Source organism: Coturnix japonica, chromosome 2 (assembly GCF_054131305.1).
Source record: "Coturnix japonica strain WE chromosome 2, WE-NBRP24, whole genome shotgun sequence".
In the NCBI taxonomy this organism is placed as follows: domain Eukaryota; kingdom Metazoa; phylum Chordata; class Aves; order Galliformes; family Phasianidae; genus Coturnix; species Coturnix japonica.
Genome location: NC_140664.1, coordinates 133,786,194 through 133,812,502, shown reverse-complemented (window position 1 = coordinate 133,812,502; position 26,309 = coordinate 133,786,194). Strand labels below are relative to the sequence as shown.

At 45.2% G+C, this 26,309-nt stretch overlaps 1 protein-coding gene across 15 annotated transcripts in view; it reads right to left on the bottom strand.

The window, feature by feature from the left end:
• PRKAG2 (protein kinase AMP-activated non-catalytic subunit gamma 2) overlaps positions 1-26,309 on the bottom strand; it is a 155,773-nt gene that overhangs the window by 31,420 nt on the left and 98,044 nt on the right. For 13 of the 15 annotated variants that reach the window (XR_014943190.1, XR_014943189.1, XR_014943191.1 and 10 more), the window contains one exon: positions 12,148-12,362. Coding sequence is in view for 9 of the 15 variants with exons in the window: in XM_085538993.1 (XP_085395119.1) it covers positions 12,148-12,362 (215 nt within the window). In the remaining 6 variants the exon portion in view is untranslated. Of the gene's footprint in view, positions 1-391; positions 438-987; positions 1,147-12,147; positions 12,363-26,309 lie in introns of those variants that run through there. The other 2 variants (XM_085539000.1, XM_085539003.1) reach the window with 2 other exon arrangements.

Sequence of the window (26,309 nt, the reverse complement as noted above, 5' to 3'; positions counted from 1 at the left end):
GCAAGAAGGAAAGTGATAAACTATGTTCTGGATCCACTGGTTATGGAATAAGAAATTCTCTACCAAGCTTTTAGCAAGGAAGTCTTTGCTTGGACTTAAGGAGAACTTTCTGAATATGACAGTGAAGCACCATTTTTTGATTGTGCTGGGAGTGGGCTTAAGCACTGCCACAAACATATGTGCTTTTCAGTAAGAAATAGGTGTTTTCAGTTAAATTCAGGCCCATCTCCAGATCTGCCTTTGTCCATCGTTCTGCTCTGCTCACTGAAGGCAGTAACACTGCTGAGACTGATCTATGCCGGGGTGTCACCTGTTCAGCTCATGGTTCAGCAGTAAAACAGAATGCCCTTCGAAGTACTTCAAAAGGGAAAAAAAAAAAAAAGTGACTTACCTTATAAAAGCTAATGGATTGAAGAGCAACAAGAAGGAATTCCCATCTAAATGCAAATCAAGACAAACCCATTTTGAATGCAAGAGTAAACGACAAATGGTATTTTTTCCCACCGTTCTTAGTGCTGCTTACAATTACAATTCCATACAACTCAAGTAGTCAAACAGCTCTTCTCCTGTTGAGCTGTCAATGAACAATTTAGATTTTTTCTAAATCTGTGTCATAGATAGGCTTATTCTGTAGCTCTCTTTTTGGGCAAAGTGAATTTTTAAAACTTACTGCTTATTTTTGGTTTAATTTAGTCTGGCTTATGAAGTGGGAAGAGACTAAAAAAATATCAAGAAAAAAAGGGTTTCATCTGCTGGTTGCTGTAAGTTAAGCTCCCACTTGCTTTCTGCTAGAGCGTGATAACTGATACCAGTGGTCTACAGTAGTGAAAAGGCTGGAATCAGCAAGGCTGAGGTTAGGATCCCACCCTGGATCTGCTGATTGCATGGTGGAAAGCATTACTGTAGGATGGCTGAGTGCCCATTGTGTGATGAGAGAACAGAGTCAGTCCCAGCACAGAGTTCTGGTCCTGGTTCTGATGCAGAATCCTCCTTACCTCAAAGACCTTGGAGTAAACAGAGCAGCTGTGCGGGTAGTGTAGTTTCTACCTTTTATTCTAAGGAATCTCTGTTCCAGCACCAAACAAACTAGTAAGGAGGGGGATGTCTCATACAAAATGCTGGATTCAAGTTTTTTTCTTCCCGTACCTGGAAGAAATGCAATAACATTTGCTCTAGTCTCAGAAGGCTTTTGAGATGTTAGATGCTATAGTCATTCCAGTGTAGTATGTATAGATGAAGATAGGGACAATGCAGACATTACAATATGTTTACATCACAGTAATCAAATCCCAACAACGCCTGGCACTACAAGTGCACCCAGCATTGTTATTTCATCCTCCTCAACTGAATCCTGGCTTGTTGCAGCATAGTACTCTGTCCCTATTCTCCAGGGCCCTAAATGAATTGAGAGACAGCTATCCTGCAGCACATTTGAAAGCGATGGGGCAAGTTGTGTCTGTTCTCCATGTCTTTCTGTTATTGTACAGTGACATTAAAGATGACTCTAGTGGTTTCTTTTTACAATGGCTCTAACAGGCTTTGCCACTCAAGCCAGAAAGGTTTTTTCCTTCATCTCAATGCCATCAGAATAGGAATCCATTAGTAGTCCTAACGAGGAGTCTGTTGGCATGGAATACAGATTAACTATGTATTGCTTTTACATTTCATAGGTAGTAACCAACCTTCTACAAACTGAATCTATGTCCTCACGCATAACAGAAGCTATAACATTAATTACTTCACAGAGTTAATTATTACTGATCAGCAGTCCCTGTTGGGGATCTTTTGTAGGTTGAACGAATAACATAATTGGAGCAGCAATAAAATTTAGCCTTAAAAAAAGTAAGGAGTACAGAAGCACATCCAGCACTAGGAAAGATGTTGAAATACACACTGTGCATTTATAGCAAATCTTCACTGCGATTACAGTGTTGAAATCCTGTTACCCCAAAGGCATACAAACTGAGCGTGGAGAGTGATTTCTCATTCTTAGTGGAAAGCCCTTCCTAAATATTTCTGTATGGGATGATCCCAGTGAGTTCTGTCACCGACTGCGTTGAGAAGCAGGACGGGTTGACGAAACCTCTTTTGATCTAACATCAGAAATGAAGAACCTGTCTCACGTGAGAACGCTGCCCTACGACACTGTTGTTTTGATTGAGAAGAAAAATTGTGGACCAGTGGCACGAGAGTAAAGTGATTCTAAAAGCATAAACTTCAAAGGAAGTAAACAAGCGAGAGTCCAGATCACCAGTTAACCTCTTAACGAGAAATGCAAGTGGAGAAGAGGCGGCCCTTGTTTGCACAACCTCTTATCCCTGGCGGTATTTCTGTCTCACTCTGCAGCTCTGATAGAGTTTTGAGTCCGGGATATCAAAGAAGCCTTCTCCAACTAAGGCTCTGTGGGCAATATTAATTGCTTAGCTCATTCCTGTAGAATATAGGTGGGGACTAACTCAGTATAATTAGCGTGAGATGTTAGTAATCAAACGGCACGACAATTAAATCCTGTCCTTTTTGACACAAAATGAAAGACAAAGAACGTTCTGTACTTGGGAGGGGCTGAAAAGAGCTGGGTTAGAATATTGATGTCCCAAAATGTGCTATTTCTGCAAACATGAGGATGTCCCTTAGCAGCTTGAAGTATTCCAGGGTTCTTGAGTATTCTTGTCTTAAATGTTTGCTATCACATATGCTTGAAAAGAAAATACTTCTCTTTGAAATAGGACATCTCTCTTACCTCACTGGCTGAGGGAAAGGAGAAATCATTGCAGTAGTAATTAGATAATAAACACAATTAAAGTAGATGTATCTGGTTGTGACAAATGTAGTGTTCTCTTTTTTTGTTTGTTTGATGAAGCTAAATCATTGGTAAATAGCAGGTAAGCATTGACTGACTGATTTGAAGTGGATGGAGGAGTAAGCGTGAGCCCGCATTTACCTGATGCTTCCTTCAGAGGATTAGTTGTGTTAGTTAAAGTGAAGCATTTAGTTAAGTACTGTTGTTGGATGGAGGCCAGAGCACTGCATGATGCTCCACAGAGCAGAGGCTGCTGAGGATAATAATTTTTTACTAAAATACTAAGAAGCAAATCGGATTTGTACAAACATTTACCAGACACCATTTCTTCATCTTAGTTTGGTGTTTCAAAGCCTTGCTTGTAGGTAGTGGCTCTGCTCTGCAAATCCTTACTGCACCAGCTTTCAGTCATGGTGTTTTTACCGAGGCTGTACTTCAGGTTTGAGTAAGACCCACAAAATTCTAGTAACCTGATAGTGGCCTACTATTAAAATGGCATTTCCGTGATCATCAGCAGGTCTCAGAGACTGGAAGCACATACAGTGAGTCCAGATGGCAAGGATGATGCAGGTGAGAGCTGCTGGGGTAGGACACTGAAAGACAGAGGCAGACTTCAGCTCAGAGCTGAATCACCCACAGCCTTGACAAAACTTATAGCTGCTGACATACACCTGGGCTGAACAAATAATTGGCTCTGCAGCATGGGCTGCACTACAAAGTGGGTAACTGCTGGCTAAACAAATGAACTGTGCACCAGGCAGTCACTTTCTACAGAGCTTATCTTAACTGAGGATCTCAATACACAGTAGGACACTGAGCATTCAAAAGCTATCTCAGAGATAATAAAGTACATTTCAGCACAGTTTGTAAACTTCCTTCAACACAGAGCCCGTGGTTGACTTGTAATCTTCAAAAAGATCATTTCTTTGTGACAAAAAGCTATTCTTCAGATGGTGCTCAATCTGCATAGCTTGAGGAACCTGGCCTTCCTCCGAATTATTCCCACATCTACTGCTGATCACTCTGGGCAAAATTATTGTGTACTGCTACTCTTTTTTTTTTGTTCTGCATAAAAGAAATCTGCCACGACAGCATCGTGCAGTGGATATCTTCCTTCTCTCATGCATGCCTTCCCTTTTGGCAGCCTATTAACTATATCGTTCCATCACTTCAGGTACACTACAAGTGAAACCAGATCTTGCATGTACTGCTTCTGTGCTTTGATACCATCTGGAAGGGGCTGAAGTAAGGACTGTGCTGAGCAAGAAGCGTATCAAGTGCTTCAGCTAAATGTTTTATGACTACAAACAATACCACAAAGAGATGTGGAAATACCAATAAGGCTTTTCCCCATATTCCATGAGCCAGAACTGAGAAAAAAGAAATTCAAATTAGTTCAATGTTAAGGACCTGAGATACACCTCCAGCTTGACACCATGCTTACATTACTGCAGAGTTTATGCAAATGCGGATACAAAAATATGCTGATGGTCAGGGGATGCTCACAGTGTGGGTATGGTAAGCACTGGGTGTACAGTGATGGTACTGCACAAGGGAAACTACTGCTGGGTAGCACCTACACACTCTACCCATGGCCATTTGAATGCAGTGTTGAAGTTTCAGCTGGGTTCTTCTGAGAAGGTGCCCAAGTAAGGCCTTGTGGGTGAGAGATAGCACGGGACATTCCTGAAAGAAGGGGAGCTGATCTGGCTTTGACATTTCAGTGGTTGTTATATTCTCTTACAGTTTGTTTGGATGATATTTTGAGCTCTTGGGAAAAGCACACCAAGTTCAGAAGCTTGGCTATGGATCTGTAGAACAGTAAGTATTTAGTTAAGGCTGTTTATCGACTTAGACAGGCATTTCAGTGAGTCACATTTTAAAACGATTTTATGTATTATTGTGACAAAAAACCAAACAAACAGTAAAAAATGAGCAAATCCAGTGCACAACATCAAATTTGGAACATATGTGTATGTAACTAATCTGTATACAGTCTGCGGGACACTATGTCCTATGGTAACTCTGTGAAAGCTACCAGTTCCTGAGGTTGTCTGACCCATTTCAAACTAAGCTCTAAAATAAACATAGAAGTCAGAAAACCAGCCCGCTTTACAATGATTTTTTTTGCATAAATTTTGATGTGCTCTGAAGACCTGATAGCTTTCTGTACATTATTATACATTGTTATTATCTGTAATGGAAAAGGCTGCTGCTGAAATCTTTAAATACAGTGTGCTATCTATAGTTATCTTAAGCCACTTAACGTCTCCGGTTCTAAGAATATCTGCGCTCTGAAGATCTTTTTCATGTATCTGTGTGACTTCAGGAGGTGTGACAGTGCAGGTTTTATAAATGAGAAACTGAGGCACCAGGAGAGCAAGGGAAGCAGTGATAATCATGTCAGAGATTGCTGATGGGGTGAATAAGTGCAGCCACCTCCCTGAGCTCTACTCCTGATGCTGTGTTTTTCTCTTTTTCACTTGGCGATCAGCTATTTCCTGTTGTCACCATGAGTTTTCTTCTGTTCTAATTTTCATGCTCTTTCCATTATTTACTCTTTATTGAATCTCTCAGGTTTTCCCGAGTTCCTTTTCCATCCTCTGTCTGTCCATCAGCTTTCATCTCCACTTGTGCTACTCATTTTTAAGTATTTTAAGAGATAATAAAAACTGCACAAAGACCTCGACTGAGCGAAGTGACCAACATGTATATTGCTTCAAGTGCTCTGGTACTGATGACTCCAGCCAGACCACCAACGTACTTAAAACTGACCACACTTCTAAGTGCTTTCCTGGATCGAGGCCATCATCGCATTGACTTCAACCAAAACAAAATAGCACCTGAGGTTCAGCAACATAAATACATAGCAACCTCTACCAAACTCAGCGCTGTAACCTTCACATTACCTTTCTTCAATGCCTTCTGTCATCGCTAGCTATGTTATGGCTACACTTAAAACCCATTCTGCAAGTACATACTGGACTTAGTGCTTAGGAACCATCCTGTTTGAGCCGATACTTATGGTTTTAGAATTTGCCTGTTTGCTAGATCAGACTCTTGGACAATAAAGTCCTCAGGGCAAGAGTCATGTTTATTTCTCTGCTGAAATCATCTGTGCTCACATACCACAAAACAGCAATTAGTAACGTGTTTGAGGGACAAGGAAGAAGGATTTCTGCATGCCACAGACAGCCCACCTTGTGCAGGGATGGGTGAAAACGCCTCCTAGAGAATAAGCTCAAACACCAGCGGTGCTGACCTCGACACTGCAATTGTCTGTAACCTCGCACATGCAAGAAGGCCAACCAAGTGCCTCCACTCCGTACTTCTGCTGCCTCCTCTCCCTGCCGGACCTGTGCCTCTCACCTTTTTTATGGTCTATTCAGGAGTCAGACTCTGTGATCCTCGTGGATCCCTTCCACATCAGGAGATGCAGTAATTCCACCATCCTACACTCTATTACTTCACCTTTCAATGCTTCAGCTTACACGCCCTGTACTGAAGGACTTGTGTTTGTTGTTAATCATAAAATATGATTATTCACACCTCGGGCACTGCACAAATCATTACTGTCTTCCTAAAAATGTCTTCCACACAGCCTCGCCCTCAGTGCCCGCTGAGAATGCTGCTGGGAACAAGCTCAAGGAATAAATATTTTGCATTCATTTCGGGAGCACAATGGAAACATTTTTCCAAGCTGCTGCCAAGATGGTATCTGGTCCTCCTCTGAGTCAGCAGCCCATGCAGCTGACTTTCAAATGGCTAAACTTGGTTGATTGTTATCTTAGAAGAAAAAGAACCACAGACATGAGCTGTGTTTCTGCAGAGCCGTGTTGCTCTCCTCATGTGTAGGCAGGCAGTGACACTAAAATACAAATGCCACAGTGCAGAAGCTGTGTGGAAAGGAGGGTTACTCGAGACGCCCCCCTTTTATCTCCTAACTTCAGCATTTTGTTTCATCCAAACAGAGGAAGGGGTAAGGCAGTGCTGTGGGGAGAAGAGAAAGGGATACTGCTGCTTTGTGTAGTCCGTGACCTTTTGCTATCAGCCAGGGATTTACATTCTGTAAAGCTCTGCTGGCTGTTAAAGATAGTGTATCTAACAGTACAGCATGGCCGAAACCAAGCTAAGAGAGATGGAGATGGATGAGAAGTTCATAGACTTTCCTCCCAAGGATCCCAGCCTGTGTAGCATTTCTTCCTTCCTACAGTCACATTTTCCATCTAGCTGAATACATGAGAAGGAATGGTACAGCAGAGAAGTGTCGGAAGTGTGCATGCAAAGCTCTCTTCTAGTGCAAGGACTTTGGTTTATATTTCCTGCTGCTCTGTACACAAGCACACGTGGGACATCATTGTTTTCCTGAGAAACAGTTAGTAAGAAAGCTGCCAAAGCAGCTGGGAATTGATGGGACTCAGCATTTTGGCTGCTCATCCTTTCATCCTGGCCTTTCTCCTTGGGCTCTAGGACTGGCAGGAACAGGAATCGCATGAGTTTATGCTGTTAAGACAGATTTGGCACAGAGTACACCCATAGGTAGCTGCATAAATTCACTCTGCTGAAAAAGCCACAAGCTGACAGACATGCATTTCCTCGGGGCAAAAAAATTACGCAATATAAATTCTCTACATCCTATGATTGATTGCCAAGAATCCAAATGCTGCGACCAGAATACAATTAGAATTACATCAGGAAACTGACATTACAGGAGGTTGTGACTGTATTTTTTTCCTCCTAAACCAAATAAGTAACTCTAGAAAAAGCAAATCACCCAATATGAGATTATTTGCAAGATATTAGACAGAATATTAGTGGAATGGGTCTGCTCATTTCCGAGCGAGTTTACTGGCTCATTTAGGTTTTACTTCCCGCTGAATCTCACTATGGACTTTGGGAGACATGAAGTCATTCTGCTCAGTGGAACCATCCTGACGCTCTGTCAAAGCAGACAAAACAAATCAGGTGGGCTCAGGTTGTTTTTTCCATTAATGCGGTGTGTAATTGTTAAGTGATTAAATTACACATAATCACAACGCTGTTCATTTACTAGGTTTGCAATTAATCACACGCCAACTGTTGGACAAGTAACTTCTGTTTTTACGTTAAATGCACTTTCACATGGACAGCAGCAGCAGTTGCATTAGGGAGAATGTTGCAACCCAGCTGGCTTGTTGGAGCCCAGAGGACCTATTAGAGAACAGAATCATCTCCCAGAAGGAGTGCTGGTATTAAAGCACTTCGAACTAGTCTGGACACAGTAACACTGCCAGGGCTTTCTCACTGCTAAATGACAGCCTTGCTGGCTCTAGGTTCCGTGATCAGTTTACTGTGGTATAAATCAAAGCTGAATCAGAGTAATGCCTTGGCACTCATTTACTTCCTTAAACCACACGAATGCTGAAACAGAGAGTTCTTGCACGTTTGCAGACTGGATTCCATTTCTCACAGCCTGTGTCGTTTGTTTTGTTTTTTAAAGGCAACATTGGAATCAAAGATCATTTTCAGTTCTCTTCATCAGATTTAAATCTCTTTCATCAGCCAGGCAGATCACGGCGCTCTGATAGGTGCCATGGCTTTCTGGAGAGAGCCAGACGGGAGGACCTGCTGCACATATCCTGGTTCCCAGGCTGCCTGCCAGCAGCAGGGTGTGATGTAAGAGTCTTTCACGCCGAACAAGTTAACAGCCCTGTTTTTGAGTTTACTACATTCTGGCGGAGAAACAGCATGAATAGCCTCGCAGCAAAACGCTGCTGCTGAACAAGCAGGTAGCTGCAGAAACCATTTTCTCTACCTCTGTGTTTCTGCCTCTGGAAGGGAGAGGCCCGGCTGCAGACTGTACTTGTCTTCCAGGAGCTGAGCAGCAGTGACTGTGTAAAATGGATGCCAACTGTATCTTCCACTTTCTCCTGCATCCTACATGTGTGGCTTGAAGAGGACGTGCTGTCACAAGCTCAGTGTGTGTGTCAGGCTTCCTGCTGCCTCCAATACTCCGTTATTAAGAAAATTCTGGGAAATGATTAGGCTCGGAAGTTGGTTAGAGGGCAGAGGTTCACCGTATTGAAGGGGCTGTTTGTAAGTCTGCTCTACTTTTGTCCCTTCTGAGCAGAGGGAGCCCTGCTCCTGTTTTCACAATGAGAGAACTCAGTTTGGAACTGGCATCTTATTCTGGCCATGACTCCTCATACAGAGAAAGAGGAAACTCATAAAGGCCAGGAAATGATATACCACAAAAATGCATGTGTTTGCAGGAGGCAGAATAGTGCTGTTTTCATGGTGTCTTATGTGGAAGAAGAAAGGACAAAATGAGGATACAACCATGCCAAGCTCAACACACTGCATTCCTCTTCAAAACAGGGCAAAGCAGAATTTGCAACCTCTCTGAGTTCCTTTCATGGTTAGTAATGTCACATTAGAGGGAAGTTATCATTCACCACTTAACAGCCTGAAGGTTACACAGTCCAAACAACACGAGGCCAAAGTACAAAGTCATGAACTGTACAGCAAAAAAATCGAGTCTCTCCTTCCCTATTTCATGTGGGCCACGCTAATCTTTTGGAGTAGCTTTGATCTCTTATCAGTTGATTTCTCATTCTAAGCTCCTAACTCCACCACCAGGAGCACCTCTGCAGCCATTGGGACGCACAAGAAAGCTGCTGCCATGGCCTGTCCCAGCCTCACACATCTGCTTTGAGCACCCAACAGAAACTCTGTGGTCAGAAACTCAGCACCCAGAGTCCCTCAGTTACAAGTGGGGCAGAGTGCTGACCAACCCTCTGAAGAACTGATTTATCCTCTCTGAGATACGGAGACAACCAACGTAAGCAGCTCAGATAGGTTTCTAAAGTTAGGCAGGATAAATCCAGACCTGAGTGATTATCGCAGGCACCCATTTAGCATGGGGTTATCTGCTGAGGTCTATGCACTGCATTGAGATGCTCCCTGTAGAAGCAGCGTCTCCCTCTGTCAGGGACTGTCTCCTGCTTTTCATTCCCCTTACGAGAATAAAAGAGTTAAAAATCACAGTGAATGAACACACACTGAGTGCCACGAAAACACAAAAGTGGTGATTACATCTGCTGGGAAACAAATATCTTTGTTCTTATCTATTCTTGAGCAGATTTAACCATTCAGTGCCTCAGACTCAGACGTATAAAAAGCAAGCACATAATCAGCTTCAAACTCAGGTAGATGTAAAAATGGTCTGAGTTCCAAGCCCTGGTGCTACATGTTCCTTTACTCATCCATTGGTTCATTTGTTGGGCTTTTTTCAGCAGTACTTCCAGCTCTGGCTCCAAGAGTTCCTCTTTGCTATTGCAGTGTATTCTGCAACCATGAATCATTTATAATAGTTTTAGGATCACACACATTATCATCACTAATTAAACAATGTAATGAGATTTGAGTTGACAGAACCCTCGTAGATAAGAGTCAACCTCTCCTTTCAATCGTCAACACAAAAGCTTCTCTGTCATTAAACTGAAGAGTGTCCACTGTGAAACCATTCATCCTATAATTTATAATGCTTTTAAGATTTGTGGAATCATTATGCTGAGAAACAGTGATCTAAGTAAACAAGAAACGGACCTTCATCTGTTTATGACATCTTCACCTTGAAAACGCGTATTTAACCCATGACTCAGAAGAACTGAAATGTCTGAAATGCAGTATTCAGGGTGTTGTCACATTTGTGAGGGAACACAAAGGGAAATAACTTAGTGAAATGAGAACCTAATGATTCACTTCTGCCCTGTGCACTCTTATAAATGAGATAGATGTAAAACAAAGAGTACAAAAACAAAGTATACAAAACAAAGAAGGTCGGGTGTTGTACATCCTACGTATCTTTTATATGTTTTTCTGCATCTGTTAAATGGGAGATAATTAAGTTCAACATATTGAGTTTCCATCCAGACTCTCTTGTACAGACACAGAACCACAACAGCTGGTAAGTACTTGCCAGGAATTCTCCTTCCTTATTGTCCTAAGCAGCAAATCATTAAAAACAAATAAAAACTAATATCTGTCTCTCAGTGGCTGTTCTAGCAGATACAACCGACCCCTGAGTAGCAGCTGAACAGAAACCACATTCACAGGCCAAGGAGATGATCAACAGACTGAAGCCAACCACAAACATTCCTGTGTCCTGCAAGCCTCTGAATTTCATAACTTGTGCATCTCAAAGCTGCTCCTTACATGGAAAGGCAGCAAATAGTCTGGAGGAAGGTTATCACTGGAGTTCCTAACTATGAGTGTAGGATTGATATTATTCAGTATTTTTAATTCTTAACTTTTGCATAGTGGCAGAACAAGAAGGTGTTTATTTTGCAAGGAGTCTGGCTTCCTTAGTACAGAACAAAGTTGGCTTCGCATACAACAGGATGTAATGAGCAGTGAGTGAAAATGTCTATTATTTGTAAGAGCAAATGGTCACAGAACCCAGAATCAGTGAATGAAAATGTCTATTATTTGTAAGAGCAAATGGTCGCAGCACCCAGACACAGGTGATGTAATGGCTGCAGCCACTCCCATGGAGGTGCTGGACATGAAGGAGGAAATGTGGGACTGCTGGCTTAGCGTATCCAGAAGACAGAGGAGCATAGAAGAAAAGAGCAGTGATTACTGTGAGGCTGAGACTGGACAGAAGGGTTGGGGGAGGGGGGGAGGGAAGGCAAAGACATGCAGTGCAGATATAGCAGAGTAGAATTATCAGAGGTTGGATTCCACGTTTTCCTGGAACTGCGGAGTTCCTGCATTCCTGGGAGCTAAAGAAACCACTCCTACAAAGACACTGCTGCTACCTGGGGCCTGCTTAAATACCCGGGTAGTTCTGCCCTTGTGTTCTGTGAGCTGGGGCAGGCAGTGTGGCAGCAACCAGTGCCATTAGACTGCAGTTGTCCCAGTGATCTCAGACTCCCGAGGCAGCAGGAACTCAAAACCCTGCAGCTCACGCTGTGAATTTCTTTTTGATCTGCTCTCCTTGGCTGCTCGCCTTCTCATCTGCTCCTTTCAAGGGAGATAAAAGACAATCCTAAATAAAACTGTATCCTTCTCTAAAGTGGCATCAGCAATGCATGCAAAACTCTGTAGCCACTGCAAAGCTCATTTGAGCATAGTGCAAGAATTTGTTGTTATTTGGTTGCCTCACAAGAAGAGCTCCCACCTCTGGATTCCTAATGCCTTGCCAGCTGAACGCTGAGATCTGAGACAAGCCTGAGGTGTAAGGCACATGAAATTCCTCTGTTCCATGGGATGGACACACCAGCTCTATCTCATTGTATGAGAAACAGTTTTACACGCACCACTGTACATTTCCCGGTGGAGAAGTGGACACAAGCTCTACTTACTGGTTTTGAGGTAGCACAGGGAGATGGTGTCATTATAGGAGGCTTGGCTGCACTTTGGGATGGAGGCAAAGAAAATCTCTGCCCTGTGTCCGGAGGAGAAGAACAGTGAATCCGTGTTTCTAGTCTCTCGGGCTCATGCTTATAGGATTCAAGAGGAAACGTGGGCTGCTTGGTCACTTGTGTTGGGGTAGATGGAGAAGAGGAGAGGCCAGAGGCTGTAAAAAAGAATAATTACTAACAATCAGAAGAGAAGCAGGCAGAAATCTCAGCTTTACAGTAAACCTATATATACATATATTTATTACCTTTCCCCAGGCTAAAAGCATATATCTCACCCTTATTTGTAATAGGGGATTCAGACTGTGAATTGTTTGGCTGGGTGAACTGTCTGAGCCATTGTACAGGGAGGTGTGTTTGCAAGATGAGAGAACTCTATGGTTCTGTTCTATTAACCTCCCGTCTGCTTCCTTACTTCTAAAACGATCCTCAGCACTGGTGTCACTTTCTTGTTGCTATTTTAATGCTTCCGTGAATCTCAGGCTTACCTCTATCTCATGGCAAATGGCTCAAGAGCTTGAATGCATTCTTTTGCTTGACTCTGATGATTCTGCCTCAGCGAGCACTTAGAACAAAATAAGGAGGAGAGGCAAAAAGAAACAGGGGGTATTTGCCATGAGCCTCAGCCCACTTTCTGTAGGGCTCCCAGCAATCATCTCCTACAAACAAGGTTTATTTTCAGCAACCTTTGAGGGGAAAGATTATTTTTCTCTTGTGCTGAGAATCAGTATCAGCAGCTGATCACTTGTCTCGTGAGCAGCCTGTTTCTGTCTGATGCACATATCTACCCCAGCTGTATTTTAGGTTGTGTTCTTAGGGCAGTTCTGAGTTGAGAACAAATAGATCATTTGAGCCGTATTTATTATCCATTTAAGAACAAACATCCACATCCAATTAGAAAATTCATTACAACATCTGTGTTTCTTGTTGTATCTATGTGTTTGTCAGCAAACAAAGGAAGATTCTTTTATGCCAGCATAAATCAGAGCGGATTTAAAGTCATAAAAACTGATGCCAGACAGAGCTTGGGCACCTATGTGGCCTCTGAGTTGGGTTCACTTCTTGTACTACCAGAGATCTGTGTAGATAAGCAATGAGTCCACAAGGGACTCGAGTCCATCAAAAAGGAGCACATGAATAGTTTCTAATAAGCAGAAAACCCCACGCCATCCAAACAAAGCTTCAAAACATGATAACGCATCTCCAAGGCAGGTTTAGTTTGCTTTCTCAGTGTGAGCTTTCATGGTTCTACCAGAGATTTCTGCATACCTCTGTTCTGAGGCTTTGCATTGGTGCAAACACAGCCTCCTCTGGTCCTCTCTTGCAACCCAGGGCAAAGTATGTTAGCACAACTCACTTGGTACTCCAACACTTCTGCAATCAAATGCCAACAGAACCAAGAGCACTGGTTGAATGAACCCTTGGGAAGGTTTATATCCTGTCTTGCACTGACCTCAAAGGGTGTTTATTACCTCTTGGTGTCCCCATTCTGCCTCACAAACAGCATTTATGGAGAATACTTTGTATTTTGGGAACCTAAGTGATAAAGCTCGGCAGTAACTGCTGATCATGGAGCTGTCTTTTGGAATTGCAGCTGCCCTCCGAGGATATGTGTTTCATTAGAGCTCTGCCAACCAAGCAGCACTTATCACAAATGCAATGGAGATGGGTGTTGTGGGCATTGCTGCACGCTGCCATGCCACAGAGAGGGGCAAGGAGAATGAACGGCCCCAGTGTCTGGGATGTCCTCAGCGCTACTGATTTTAGTGAGGTTTGAGCGTGTGCCATTTGCTGAAGGACTAAAAGGACAGTTTCTGCTTGCAGATAGAGATGAATCGTTCTGGGAAAGATGCTCTGATCTTCTGTGTTTTTATGGATGTACAAATGTTTCCTGAGAGCTCAGAGTGGGGTTTGAGGTGGATGGTAGCTGTAATTGATGCAAATGTGAAACCACTAAAAGGGAGAAAAACACCATTAGATCTTAAATTCTTACTGCTGGAGTGTGCTCACTGTGTGCTAATGTATCTGCAAGTCTACAAACGATTTCCAGGATTAACAAGCTCTGCCAGAAGCGTTATTACCAGGCATAAGGGAACCTGACAGGACTGCCATACAAGCAGAAAGGACGGCTAAAGGGCACAGGAAGATGTGGATCAAAGAAGACCAAGGAAGTAACCGCTTACATCCCATGAGAATTATTGCAAATGTGTTAACGGCACAGGCAGTGAAGTTCCTTGCAGACAGCGTGCCTTCCATTTCATAACAGCCCGTGATGGTGAGCCTCCTCTTGGGACACTCAACATGAGCTGTTATAGATGACGAGTGTCTGTGGCTCCAGATACTTTGATCCTTAGAACAGTCTCTGTCTCATGGGATCTTAACACTGAAGAACTCAAAGCAAGGCACACCCTGATGCACTTCAGCTTTACTTTTCTGTTATCATTTCTGCACAGAGTTGGAGAGAAAATCATCATTCTTTTGAAAGGCATCAGATTCAATTATGTATTAGGCTTTTCAACATTTGCTATTTATAAACTCACCTCGTAGCACTACTGTTGTACCTGTTTTATACACATTTCTGTACTGCTGAGGTTGAAGGAAATTATATGTAGTTCTATGATAATTAAAACAAAAGGCTTTGCTGCTATTCTGCAGCTCAATGCTTGAATCATAGAATCATGGAATCATCATGGCCTGTGTTGAAAAGGACCATAATAATCATCCAGTTTCAACCCCCTGCTATGTGCAGGGTCACCAACCACCAGAGCAGGCTGCCCAGAGTCACATCCAGCCTGGATCCAAAACCCTATTAAGAACTGTATAAAAGTCTTTGGCATTAAAGAAGGAAAATCTCCAACGTATCCCCAAGAGTAAATCACTTCAGGAGTAACAGAACTTTGTGTTAACAGAATCCTGTTGAATTGCCATCTAAACAGATGGAATAGATGTAAATATACAGGCATGTGTGAGTGTAGTCGCTGTGCTGGTCTACTGCAGAAGAAATGGATCGAGGAGAAGGAAATACAGATTATATCCCATGTTAAACAACTGGGCACTAAAAGGCAGCCACCAGTTCTAGATATCTCTGTAATGAAGCTGAAAAGTTCAGTACAGATGAGGATTTCAGAGAGGAAAAGAGACTCTGAAGCTGCCTGCAAACTCAGCTGCTGCTGATAATGAGATGAACTGTTATGGCACATAATTATCTCTAATGCTAATGTTTCTTTCATCAGACAATGAAATGCGTAATCAAGTGTGGTAGTTTCATGTCGACAAACTAAATCGCTCTTCCCTTTTCTTTCCCCGTTAGATTAACACAACAGTTCTAGGCAGAAAGATAAAGAAGAGGGGAAAATTCTGGATTAGTTATTGTATCGCTGGCCAACAGAAGGCTTTGTGCTGTATTTTCTGTTGATTGCCCTAGGCCAGTTTTATCAAAGAATCACAGAATATTCCCATGAGGATCCATAAGGATCACTGAGTATCTTATTCAAAATCTATTTGTGAGACCATAACAACTCTAAATAGCATCAGTCTTATTTTTGATCTAAATGGGGCCCTTTCCCTGTGACAGAGTTGCCTGCAGCAACGGCCCGACATTCAGTTCTATGCCTGCCTTTGCACAGCTCTAGCTTGGATCTCACCCACATCACATGTTGGATAGAAGAGCCTCCAGAAAACACCACTGTAACAGCAGAGCCCACAGCTTTAGCCCAAGATAGCATTTGTTAGTCACAGACGTACAAAAATAACACTGCTACCACTTGTTTCCTTAGATATGTGCAACTATTTCTTTTAAATAAAGCCCTTATTTTGCATGGCGCTAAAATCTCCACTCACCTACTTGAGCATTCTGATGCAAACCAGCCTTCCAGCAAGGTATAACAGGAAAGGATGAATGCTGAAAGGCTGTCTGTGGACTCCAAAGAGAAGGGTGGCCATCCTCCTGCGTCCTTGGGTGAGGCCCACAATTAACACTGTCACCTGCACGTCATGCCTGGCCTGGCGGGATGTAGGGCAGGATGCTCACAGCCCAGGGGCGCTGCCAAAACCTCTCTTTCATTTATCAGCTGTGCTATGCCTCGTTCTGCTCAGAGCTCCAATCCACCCCTCAACAGAAAGAACCTCTGCCCCATGGGATTCAGAACCGCCTGCCCACAGACTGCACTGCCAATGATAAGCAAACACTCCTTTGCAAAAGGGTGGGTTTGGGTGTCCTGCAGAGCTGCACTGTCCAGTGGCCAAAGAAAACAGCCAGAAACTGGCTGCTAACCATCCCATTTACACTGATGTGCTGAAGGTGAAGTTCTTAAAGCTGCTGAAAATTACGGGCGGTGACAAACAAAACACTTTGGCAGTTTAAATCCTAGGAATCACACTTCAGTTTTCTCATGTCCCCTACCTGAGCAAGCAGATAACGCCATGGATAGCAATAACATTGCTGCTACAATAGCTTTTCAGGCTTATATATGGGGTGTATTCATGTATCACTCAGACTGAAACTTCTAAAGAAAAAAGGTAAAGGAAAAAAAACACAACAGGGAAGTTTCCATTCACAGTGGCTCCAAGTGACACTTTTAGTCTGGTTCCTTCCCAGGACAGCGCTGCCCTTCCATTTGCATTCCCCAGCTGGCAGCGGCACCAAGAAACAGGCAGACTGCGGCTGCTGAATTATAAGTAGTCAGAAGCAGCAGCGGATCTGCGCTGAGCCCGCTGCTCGTTAGGCTGATTCACTCTTCAGACACAATAGCATGTTAATTCTGACACGTGAGCAAATCGATGCAAATCATGTGAAATGAAGTTCAACGCCACGTAATGGCAGCCAAACTTGGAAGCTCAGAGCAGGTAAGTGGCTGCTGGCTGTTCTTATTCACGTGGTGCCGGTGATATTGACTCCAAATGTTGTACAACATGCTGGTAAATAGCAAAATAAAAGCGCTCTTACTAGTTAATGTATCCTGAAATGTAACTGATAGCGCCCGGGAAGCTTTTCAGTTTCTTTTCATGATCCAAACCAGATGACTTGTGGGCGGCTGCCAACCCATGCAAATAAGCCACGTGCAATAGCTGACCCTTATCAACACCGTGATAATGCTGGAGGAAAGCCTGCACTGCCCTCCCAGCCGGTGTCAGCGCATCGGGCAGCACAGCGCCGCATCACATGGCAGGGATTCACATGGGCACTTGTACTGCGCGCTGGTCACGGCCGGCTGCTGGGGAAACAATGCCCACAGCAGGGCTGCTCTATTTACTTAATGCACCACCTGGCACTTAAACTCTCACAGAGTACTGCGTGTTCAGCATCACAGCTTTAATGAAATAACTTTGGGTTTTATTTTAAGATGCCGGGTCCGGCTGCTGCAGCAAACATCCAGCAGCAATTTCCATATTAACCTCGGCTGTCTGTCTCATCCCAGGCTTTCCTTGCTGCTTTGTTTCCAGATAAGCTTTGCAGAAAGCTGTAACCTACAATTCCTTGGTGCTATTACAGCAACCAGCACTGTCTCCTCCAGAACAGACCCTGGCCTGCAGAGTCCTGTTGTCAAAAAGCCAAAATGTGCCGTTTCTTTGCTTCTGAAGTTCGTGTTTTTCAAAACCTCTGTTCTTCTCTTATTAAAAGAACAACAAAAGTCTTCCTCACTCTGGCTCCATTCAGAACTCAACAGGAGCCTGTGGACGGCTGCAGCCTGTGACATTTGCCTCTCCCCACTGTGCCTGACTCAGGCTTCTGTCTCATCACAGCTCTCATCTTGCTAACCCGGGAATTAATCTCTTTCTGCACATATGGTGCATAGGAGACAGCACGGTGCTCTCGAGCACACCTACCTGAGCCTTCTGGAGCAATGACAGATGACTTTGTGGCACTTGTCTGATTGCAAATAGATTGCTGCTGGCCTGCTCTTCTGCCTTATGCTACTTGGCAGCATAGTTGCCATTGCCTTCACTGGTACCGCGCTGTGCTTTCAGCTGAGCTTCGGTGCAGAACACAGCACAGCCTGGAGAGTTTCAGCAGCTCACGCTCACATTTTCCAGAGGGCTGGGCAGGTGATGTTCCTCTCCAGGAAATCCTTCCCCTCCTGTGTCACCCAACCCCGGCTTCACCCCAGGCCGCTACTACAGCGTGCCTCCAGCACATGACAGCAGTCACATTCCTGGCTTGTTTTACTGCTCTGAGCTGTCATTCCTGCTGCTAAGCATCCGAAAACACCAGCAGCCAAAAGCACTCAGCGTGTCCAGGGAGTGAGTACACGAGCAGAAAAGTCCACATAGCAGGGGACACCTTCATGGCAGAGATTTCCCCCACACGGTGGGGCAATGTGGTCTATTTGATATCTACCGTTGCTCTTTGCCTTTCTTCCCATCACAAGAGCCCTCATCCCCTTGCAGGTGCCTCCTTCCCTTCTCCCTCTGCATTTCCTTCTCTCTAACAAATCTCCAGAGACATCAGTCCCATTCCTGCCCACCAGGCTCTGCATGGACAGCTTGTGTTGCTACTTGAGCCAGCTTCTCTTTGTGTTGGGGTTAATGCTGTAACTCAGGGCAGGGATTTCACAGATCCCAGGAGGCCCAACTGTGATTCTTCACAGAGAAGTGAGAAACCCAGAGGACCAGCAGATTTTATACTATAGAATCAAGGCAAATCTGGCAGCCATGCAAATGACTCAAAGCAAACACTGTGTTTGATGCTTTGATCATATCAGGTGAGTGAACCTGCAGAGGCCCTTCCTTGAAGTTTGCTGCCACTGTGACTAGGACAGCAGGACCTGAAGGCTCAGCAATCAGGGATGCATATGAAGGCTAAAATATGAATGTCAATACTGTCAATAGATTTCAGTGGGAGAAATCAGCAACAGCTCCAACTGGCTGCTGTACCAGAGAAGTCTAGACAGGTTTTCAATACCTGATCTCATTATATCTTTCTACTGGGGATAAGTATAAAAGCTACATCCATTACTAAAGGAAGGGCCTACAGTAGAGAACAGCTTATGGACGATGATCCAATGGTCTGCTCTGTGGTTTTCATTAATTTAATGGCCAAGTCTTCAACCTTTTATTTAAGGCCTTAAACCCACCTGAACACAAAGAGGAGGGAACCATCGGCCTTCTTGCTATCCTGGGCTGCATTCCAAAGATCATGGCCCGTACGGTACCTCCCAGATAGGAGGTGATCCTCCCCACTGCTCTGCTGGAGCACTGTGTCCAGTTCCGGGCTTCCCAGTTTAAGAAAGACAAAGAACTGCTGGAGAGAGCCCAGTGTGAGGATACAGAGATAATGGGGGCTGGGAGCATCTCCCTTACAAGGAAAGGCTGAGAGACTTAGGGCTGCTCAGCCTGGAGAAGAAAAAGCTGAGGGGATCTTATCAGTGCTTATAAATATCTAAAGGGTGACAGTCACATGGATGGGGCCGGGCTCTTTTCAATGGTGCCCAGTGACAGGACAAGCTGAAAGTTTTCCTCCAGGGAAGAAAGAAGTTCTGTGCATCCCTGCAGCTCCCCCATAGCCGGTACTGTAGGGCTCAGGGGATGCACAGCCAGCCCCGGGTGCTGGGTATGCAAGCACTGACTCAGATGTCACTGAGCAAAGCCATCACTGCAAAGGCCACAGTGAGCAACTGTCAGACGATAAAAGATTCAAACACTGCTGACCAAGGCTGGATTTAAGCTAGGAGGGAAAGGCTTTGTATCTGATTACCAACCCACCGCAGCAGTCACTTCCCTCCCTGGCTGCACTATTTTGACCTCGTTTCTGAAAATACACCATGAGCTGTTTTCTCCTCTTAACAAGTCACTGTTGTGCTGGAAACCGGGTTGTTTTTGGTATTTACAGCCAGACAGTGCTGCAGGCTGCTCCTCGAAGCACCAGCAGCTCAAGTCAAGACCAGTTCTATCCTGATCTCTGCATGTACCCCATGTAGCCAGGACTCCCTCTCAGAAAGTCGCTCATATTGAATGTGCCTCTAAAAGTGGAATGTGACAAGTTTTCAGGCATGTCTGCAGGCAGCAAGCTGCTCTGCATTTCCCCAGCTTCCTGAGCACTGGTGACATGGAGTTTGATGCTGAGATCCAGCTGCTGCTGCCCAGTGCAGAACCAGGCAGGTCACGGGATGGTTTGGGTTGGAAGGGAACTCAAAGATCATCCAGTTCCAAACCCTTGCTACAGGAAGGGCTGAACACAAAGCCACATCCTGGAGTTCTGCTGGACCTGAACATGACGCAGGTGGGAACAGCTGAGCTGAGCTGGACGTGGGGCACAAGCTGAGCACCAACCCAGGCAGCTGATGCCCGGAGCACCACGTGGCTGGCACTGGCCGTGCAGAGCTGGTGCTTGAGGTATTCACACCGTGTGTGGAGCCAAGTGCAGGATGTTTGACAGCATTTGCCTTTGCACTGGCCATCGTGATGATGCAAAAGGAGCTTAGCCTGACAGCGTGGCATGGGCTGTGCCAGGTTTGCTTACCCCATGGAACCCTGGAGCTTGGGTGTGAGCAATTTCCTAGCACGGCCTTCAAACTTTACAGAGCTAAGAGCAGCAAACATGGCTGATAGAGGAGCTTTGCTGTCCATGTAACTGTGGCAGCAGCAAGAAGAGAGAGGGGGGCTGGATGTGCCAGTGGGCAGAGCAGGAGGGGTGAGAGGTTGGGAGCTTCATCAAAAAGAGAATTATTTGTCTTGCTCTGAGTGCATTGCTTCATCAGGGTAAACAAAACTGCAGTGAAATTAAAGGGCTCTGACGGTGAATCAAAGCTCTTGAGTGCAACAGAAAATAATCAGAGCCGAGCAGGGGCTGGGCTAAAGCTGAGTGCTGCAGAAACAAAAAGGGTCAGAACCAGAGCAGGGTCAGCCACTGAACAGCCAAGATAAGAGTGCAGGTTGTGGAGGCCCTCAGTGGTGTGCAGTTAGGAAACAGGTCCCTGACAGACAGCACTGAGTCACTTTGTCACTACACTGAGCTCTGACCTTGCTTCCCCATGTCCTGTGTCCTCCCCTGCTGCCGGGCTCCCGGCCACCAAGCTCCATCCTGCAGCACTGAGCAACACAAGGACAGAAATCAGTCCATGCAGGAGTGACAGTGTATTACAAACTATATTTTAGAGCATTTGATCTGACATGTTAAACAATCTCAAAGACGACATCCCATTTCCTCTGCTCAAACCAACAAAAATCACGCCGTTTTCATTCACATCTGTATATTCTTTTCTATGCCTTCCTTGCTGGGAGTTTTGATGACATTTTGCTCTGGCTCTGTTTCCAATCCTGCTGAAGATTAAACACACGCCAGCAGCAACAGTTGCTGCAGATCCAGTGTCAGAGTGTGACCGGCATGTGGATGGTGCTGGAGGTGGGGGACGCGTGCTGCAGACCTGTGATTCCCGGTCACATGCCAGAATGTGATCCAGGAAAACCTTTCCCTCGATCTCCTTCCTCTCCTCTGAGCTGTCAGCTTCCCCCCCAGCGCCTGGAGCCACGTGGTTTGATTGGCACAGAGGGGTTCTCTAAATGAAATGAAGCCAAGACGGGAGAAACGTAGATGGAAAGCAGGGGAGCCATCTGACAGCAGGGTGTACAAAGGTGAGGAAATGCCTTTGAATGTTTATTTACAGGCAGTCACGGCCGCTATGTCCCTCCTTTACTCAGCTCTGGACTCTCCTGTAGAACTTTCAGGCGGATCCAAAAGCTCTTTAAAATCCAAGATCCCTCTCTGTCATCTGTCAAACCTCATCCCGATGAACAGAGGCCAAATTCAGGGTTAGATCTGGAAACAATCACCCAAACGAACTGGCAGAAGACAAATGTTTTTACACCAGCAGAAGAAACGAGGACCTTGCAGGGAGCCAGCTGCTCTTCTATGGGGATTAACCACTCTACAGACCCCTTCCAAGCGGCAGCTTTCTTTTCTGTGGAGAGTTATTGCCAATACAACCGCCTTAAAGCACCCAGTAATGCATGTTTGTACTGCGCTGCCTCTTAAAAGTGCTAATCAATTTGCTCAGAACAACAGGCATTTTTCAAAACCAAAGCAGTTGGTAGTGGAGGATTTCTAAAGCAACGCAGAGTCATGACCGGGCTCTGAGAAGTTCTTCCTAGATGCATTCTCTGGCCACAGAACTACTTAAAGTGTCACTTTAATGCAATAGGGTTATTTATACCTGTGGTGTACTGCATATCAATTGATCAAATTGCAACTTAAGAAGGGTCTGAAGTGCTTGGGAAGCACAGTGTGGCTAATTAATAATGTAAAACAAAGCCCAGCAGACGAAAGACCTCACCAGTGGAGTGTGTGGGGCTCTGCAGAAATGAGCATCCATTAGACTTACCCAGAGCAGCTCCTTCCCCTGAGAACCCAGGTGCAATCTATCCTTTGAGCTACACATTGTCCTTTGGATTCAAACCTAGTGTAGCATTAACATCCATTATGTAAAGCATAATCTGTAATAAGATGTAAGCAAAAATAGCAGCCTACCCATCCTGGTTTATCAAACCGTGCCTTATACACTCTGGCTCAGAGGCTGGGTATAAAATACTGTTTGTAACATGCTCTGTTTTGTCCCTGTATGGACTTTCTTCCTCTGCTCCAGCATGGTACGTCACTAGTGTGTAATGTAGCTAATGGCTTTGTTCTGCTTTTCCTTAAAGGCAGGCAGGGCCAGAGGAGGCCTCGAGGATGCTCAGAGGGCTGGAGCACCTCTCCTATGGATACAGGTTGAGAGGGCTGTGGTTGTACAGGCTGGAGAAAAGAAGGCTCTGAGGAGACCTCATGGTGGCCTTCCAGCATCCAAAGTGAAACAAAAGAAAGCTGTGTAGGGACTCTATCAGGGAATGTAATTATAGGATAAAGGGTAATAGCTTTAAACAAAAAGGGGGTAGATCCAGATAAAGTACAGGGAAGAAATTCTTTGTGCTGAAGGCAGTGAGGCCCCAGCGCAGCTGTTCAGAGAGCTGTGGATGCCCCATCCCTGGAGGTGCTCAGGGCCAGGCTGGATGGGGCCCTGGGCAGCCTGAGCTGGTGGAGATGTCTTTGTCCATGGCAGGAGGCTGGAACTGGATGAGCTTTAAGGTCCCTTCCAACCAAACCATTCTGTGATGCCATGATTCAGAGCTTTCTCACTTTCAGGAGCTTTCAAATCTGAGCCTCTTTCCACCTTCTGTAATTCCATTCCCCTTGGATTTGAGTCAGGCTCTTTCCAGCATTCCTGGAGCTCCCCAGTGGCAGCCCAGCCCTCCAGTTCTCATACAGGAGCACAGAGCTACCCTGCTCAGCACTGCAGTAGATAGATTGAATTGTATTGAAATGCCACAAAACCTTTCTTCCACGCATTAGCAACTGTAAGACATACCCATATCAAAAACAAAGCATTATTTGAGGCTCAAGCTGTTTCTATCTCCCTATACTGCAGCCCACCCCTGGGGGATTTTCATGGCTGTGCTGCTGGCAGCTGCTGGGCCTTTCCCCACCTCCATGTGTGGGTCTGGAACTGCACGTGGAGACTTCTGTAGTTTCCACACTGAGCTGCTGCCCTCGTCCAACAGTTCTCTATAAAACTCCCCCTGGGGATGCACACAAGGTTGTTGATATGTGTATAAGCCAAGGCTACCACCCAGGAGTAGAGCTGGGGCTGTGTGTGCCCACCTCAGGCAGAAGGGAAGAACACTGGGCCTGAACACGGCCATGGCTGCCAAAGAGGTCTACATGAGCTGCTCTTGGGCTCCCCATGTTCTCAGTGTGTTTTACACACTGATTCAATTTCAATCTAAACACCAATTCAAGCACTGGCATCCCACAGAGCTCTGCTCCCCTTCTTGGATGCTGCAAAGTGAAGAACAGGAGCAACACGCCCAAAGCTCTGCATGTACAGTCAAAATAAAGTGAGTATAAAGCTAAGTTCTGCTCTAGATGATTCATTTTTCATCAGTGCTACTCAGGTGAAGATTTGGGATTAAGTTAACAGAATTATGTTGTACATAATAAGAACAAAACCTTAAGTCTTCATTTCCCCTCTCTCATTGTAAGCATCATACAGTAAGGCCCAGACCAGGTAGGGGAATCCTAACCATTGCCTGAATTTCTCTGCTCTTGCTGACCTCTCTCCCTGCTGACATGGCCAAAAACCAGTACAGAGAAACAGGATTTCACAGTTTGCTTACCCACATTGAGCAAGACTGTTGACCTGTTTCCCAAACATAAGCCTGCTGGTTTTCCCCTTTGCTTCTGTGGCCTCAGAAAGAGAAAGAGCTTTAAAGTGGGAAAACCCCCACAAAATGAATGTGGGAGATTTGAAACCACTGCAGAACCAGAGCCAGATTTTGTACCCTGATGTCTGGACTCCAAGTTGTCCCTTTAACTGTGAAATACCCTAAAAAACCCTGTGGGCTCATCTCTCCAGGATGGGCTGAACATGAAATCCGAAGGGGTAGGTGAGCTTTTGCTGCTACTTCCTTCCTAGACAAATGTCCTTTCTGGCTGGCTGAGTAGGGATGGTCTCTATGACTTAGCATCCAAAAGAGGATAAACAAGGGTGTGAGCTCATTGTGGTGTTGGCAATCTTTCTCATTTGAAGGGAGCCATCATTATTTTTCTGCTTTATCTTCCTCAGTAACTCTAATGGCAGCGTTCTTCCACTCCGCTGCTCAAAATCTCCTCCTGAAACAAAAGGGATGCAATATTAACAGCTATTACCAATGAGCTTTTAAGAGCAAGGAAGAGAACTGGTTGAAGTTCTGCCCAGCCTCCATGAGGTGGTCCAGGTGCTGCTCCTGGCCTCTGAGTGCCCCAGCAGCTTCTCAGAAGCTTCAGATCCCTCACAGAGGCTGTTTGTGGGATGTGGTTATTCATTGCTTGGCCTGGGAAGAGCTCTCAAGTCCCTCTATAGAGCCTCAGACAAGGCATTACCTAGAGTTAACCCCGTGAAGCCCACAGCACAACAACAACACGTCTGCGTCAGCACCTAGAACATCCAAATCAAAGAGACATGGCATGTCCCATGTTGGAAGGAACTCACAAAGAGCAATGAGTCTGAAACTGACAGTCTTGGAGCCACAGCCACTTCCCTGGGGAGCCTGTTCCAGATTCTTCAGTTGTTTCAAAATGATGGCATATCTCTCCTCTGAAATGATCTGGGATAATCAGCTCAAGTAACTGAGCCCCCGTTCAGCAGCAGGTCATCCTTTGTCCCTCTACCTGTCACCCAGCTATTGAAACTGGAATAAAATATGCAAAACCCTCTGCAGATGCAAGTGGCCACGTGAAATGTGCACTGATGGGAGTTGTGTGGGTGGGGATAACTGAGCACAGAATGCTGCCCGTGGGTATGCAAACTGAAAGACACCGACATGGCTGAAAGCATCTGAGGGCAAACCAGCCCCTGTGCTACGTGGCTGCAACCCAAGCAGAAGGCAAAGCTTGTCCCGTCTTCATGCATCTCAGCAGGGCAGGTGAGCCATATGATGCAAATGTGCAAAACAAAACTACACCAGCAATGCTGATGTACATGGTTCCACATAAACCACACTGTCCAGTACGAGCCAGCATGCAGATATCGTCACCATATCTGCTTCAGCAGAGAAGTGCAGTCTGAAATAGCAAGTCTTGGGGTGAGCTTTTGGCAAGGACATCAAATTCCACTTCTACTTTGATGCCGATTCCATCCTGGCCAAATTTCATTATCTCCCTGTGGTTCAGGATTACTCTCTTCAGTAAAAAGGTGAAATAAATCCTGAACATGCTATTGCTCCCCCTCTGTAAGCAGACCACAGCACATTACAGAATCACAGAATTGTAGGGGTTGGCAGGGACCTCTAGAGATCATCGAGTCCAACCCCCCTGCCAAAGCAGGCTCCCTACACCACGTCGCACAGCTTGGCGTCCAGGCGGGTCTTAAATATCTCCAGAGAAGGAGACTCCACCACCTCCCTGGGCAGCCTGTTCGAGTGCTCCGTCACCCTCACTGTAAAGAAGTTCTTGCACACATTCGTGCAGAACTTCCTATGCTGTACTTTCATCCCATTACCCCTGGTCCTATCCCCACGCACTACTGAAAAGAGACCAGCCTCACCACTATGGCTCCCACACCTCAAGTATTTATAAACCTGGATCAAATCCCCTCTCA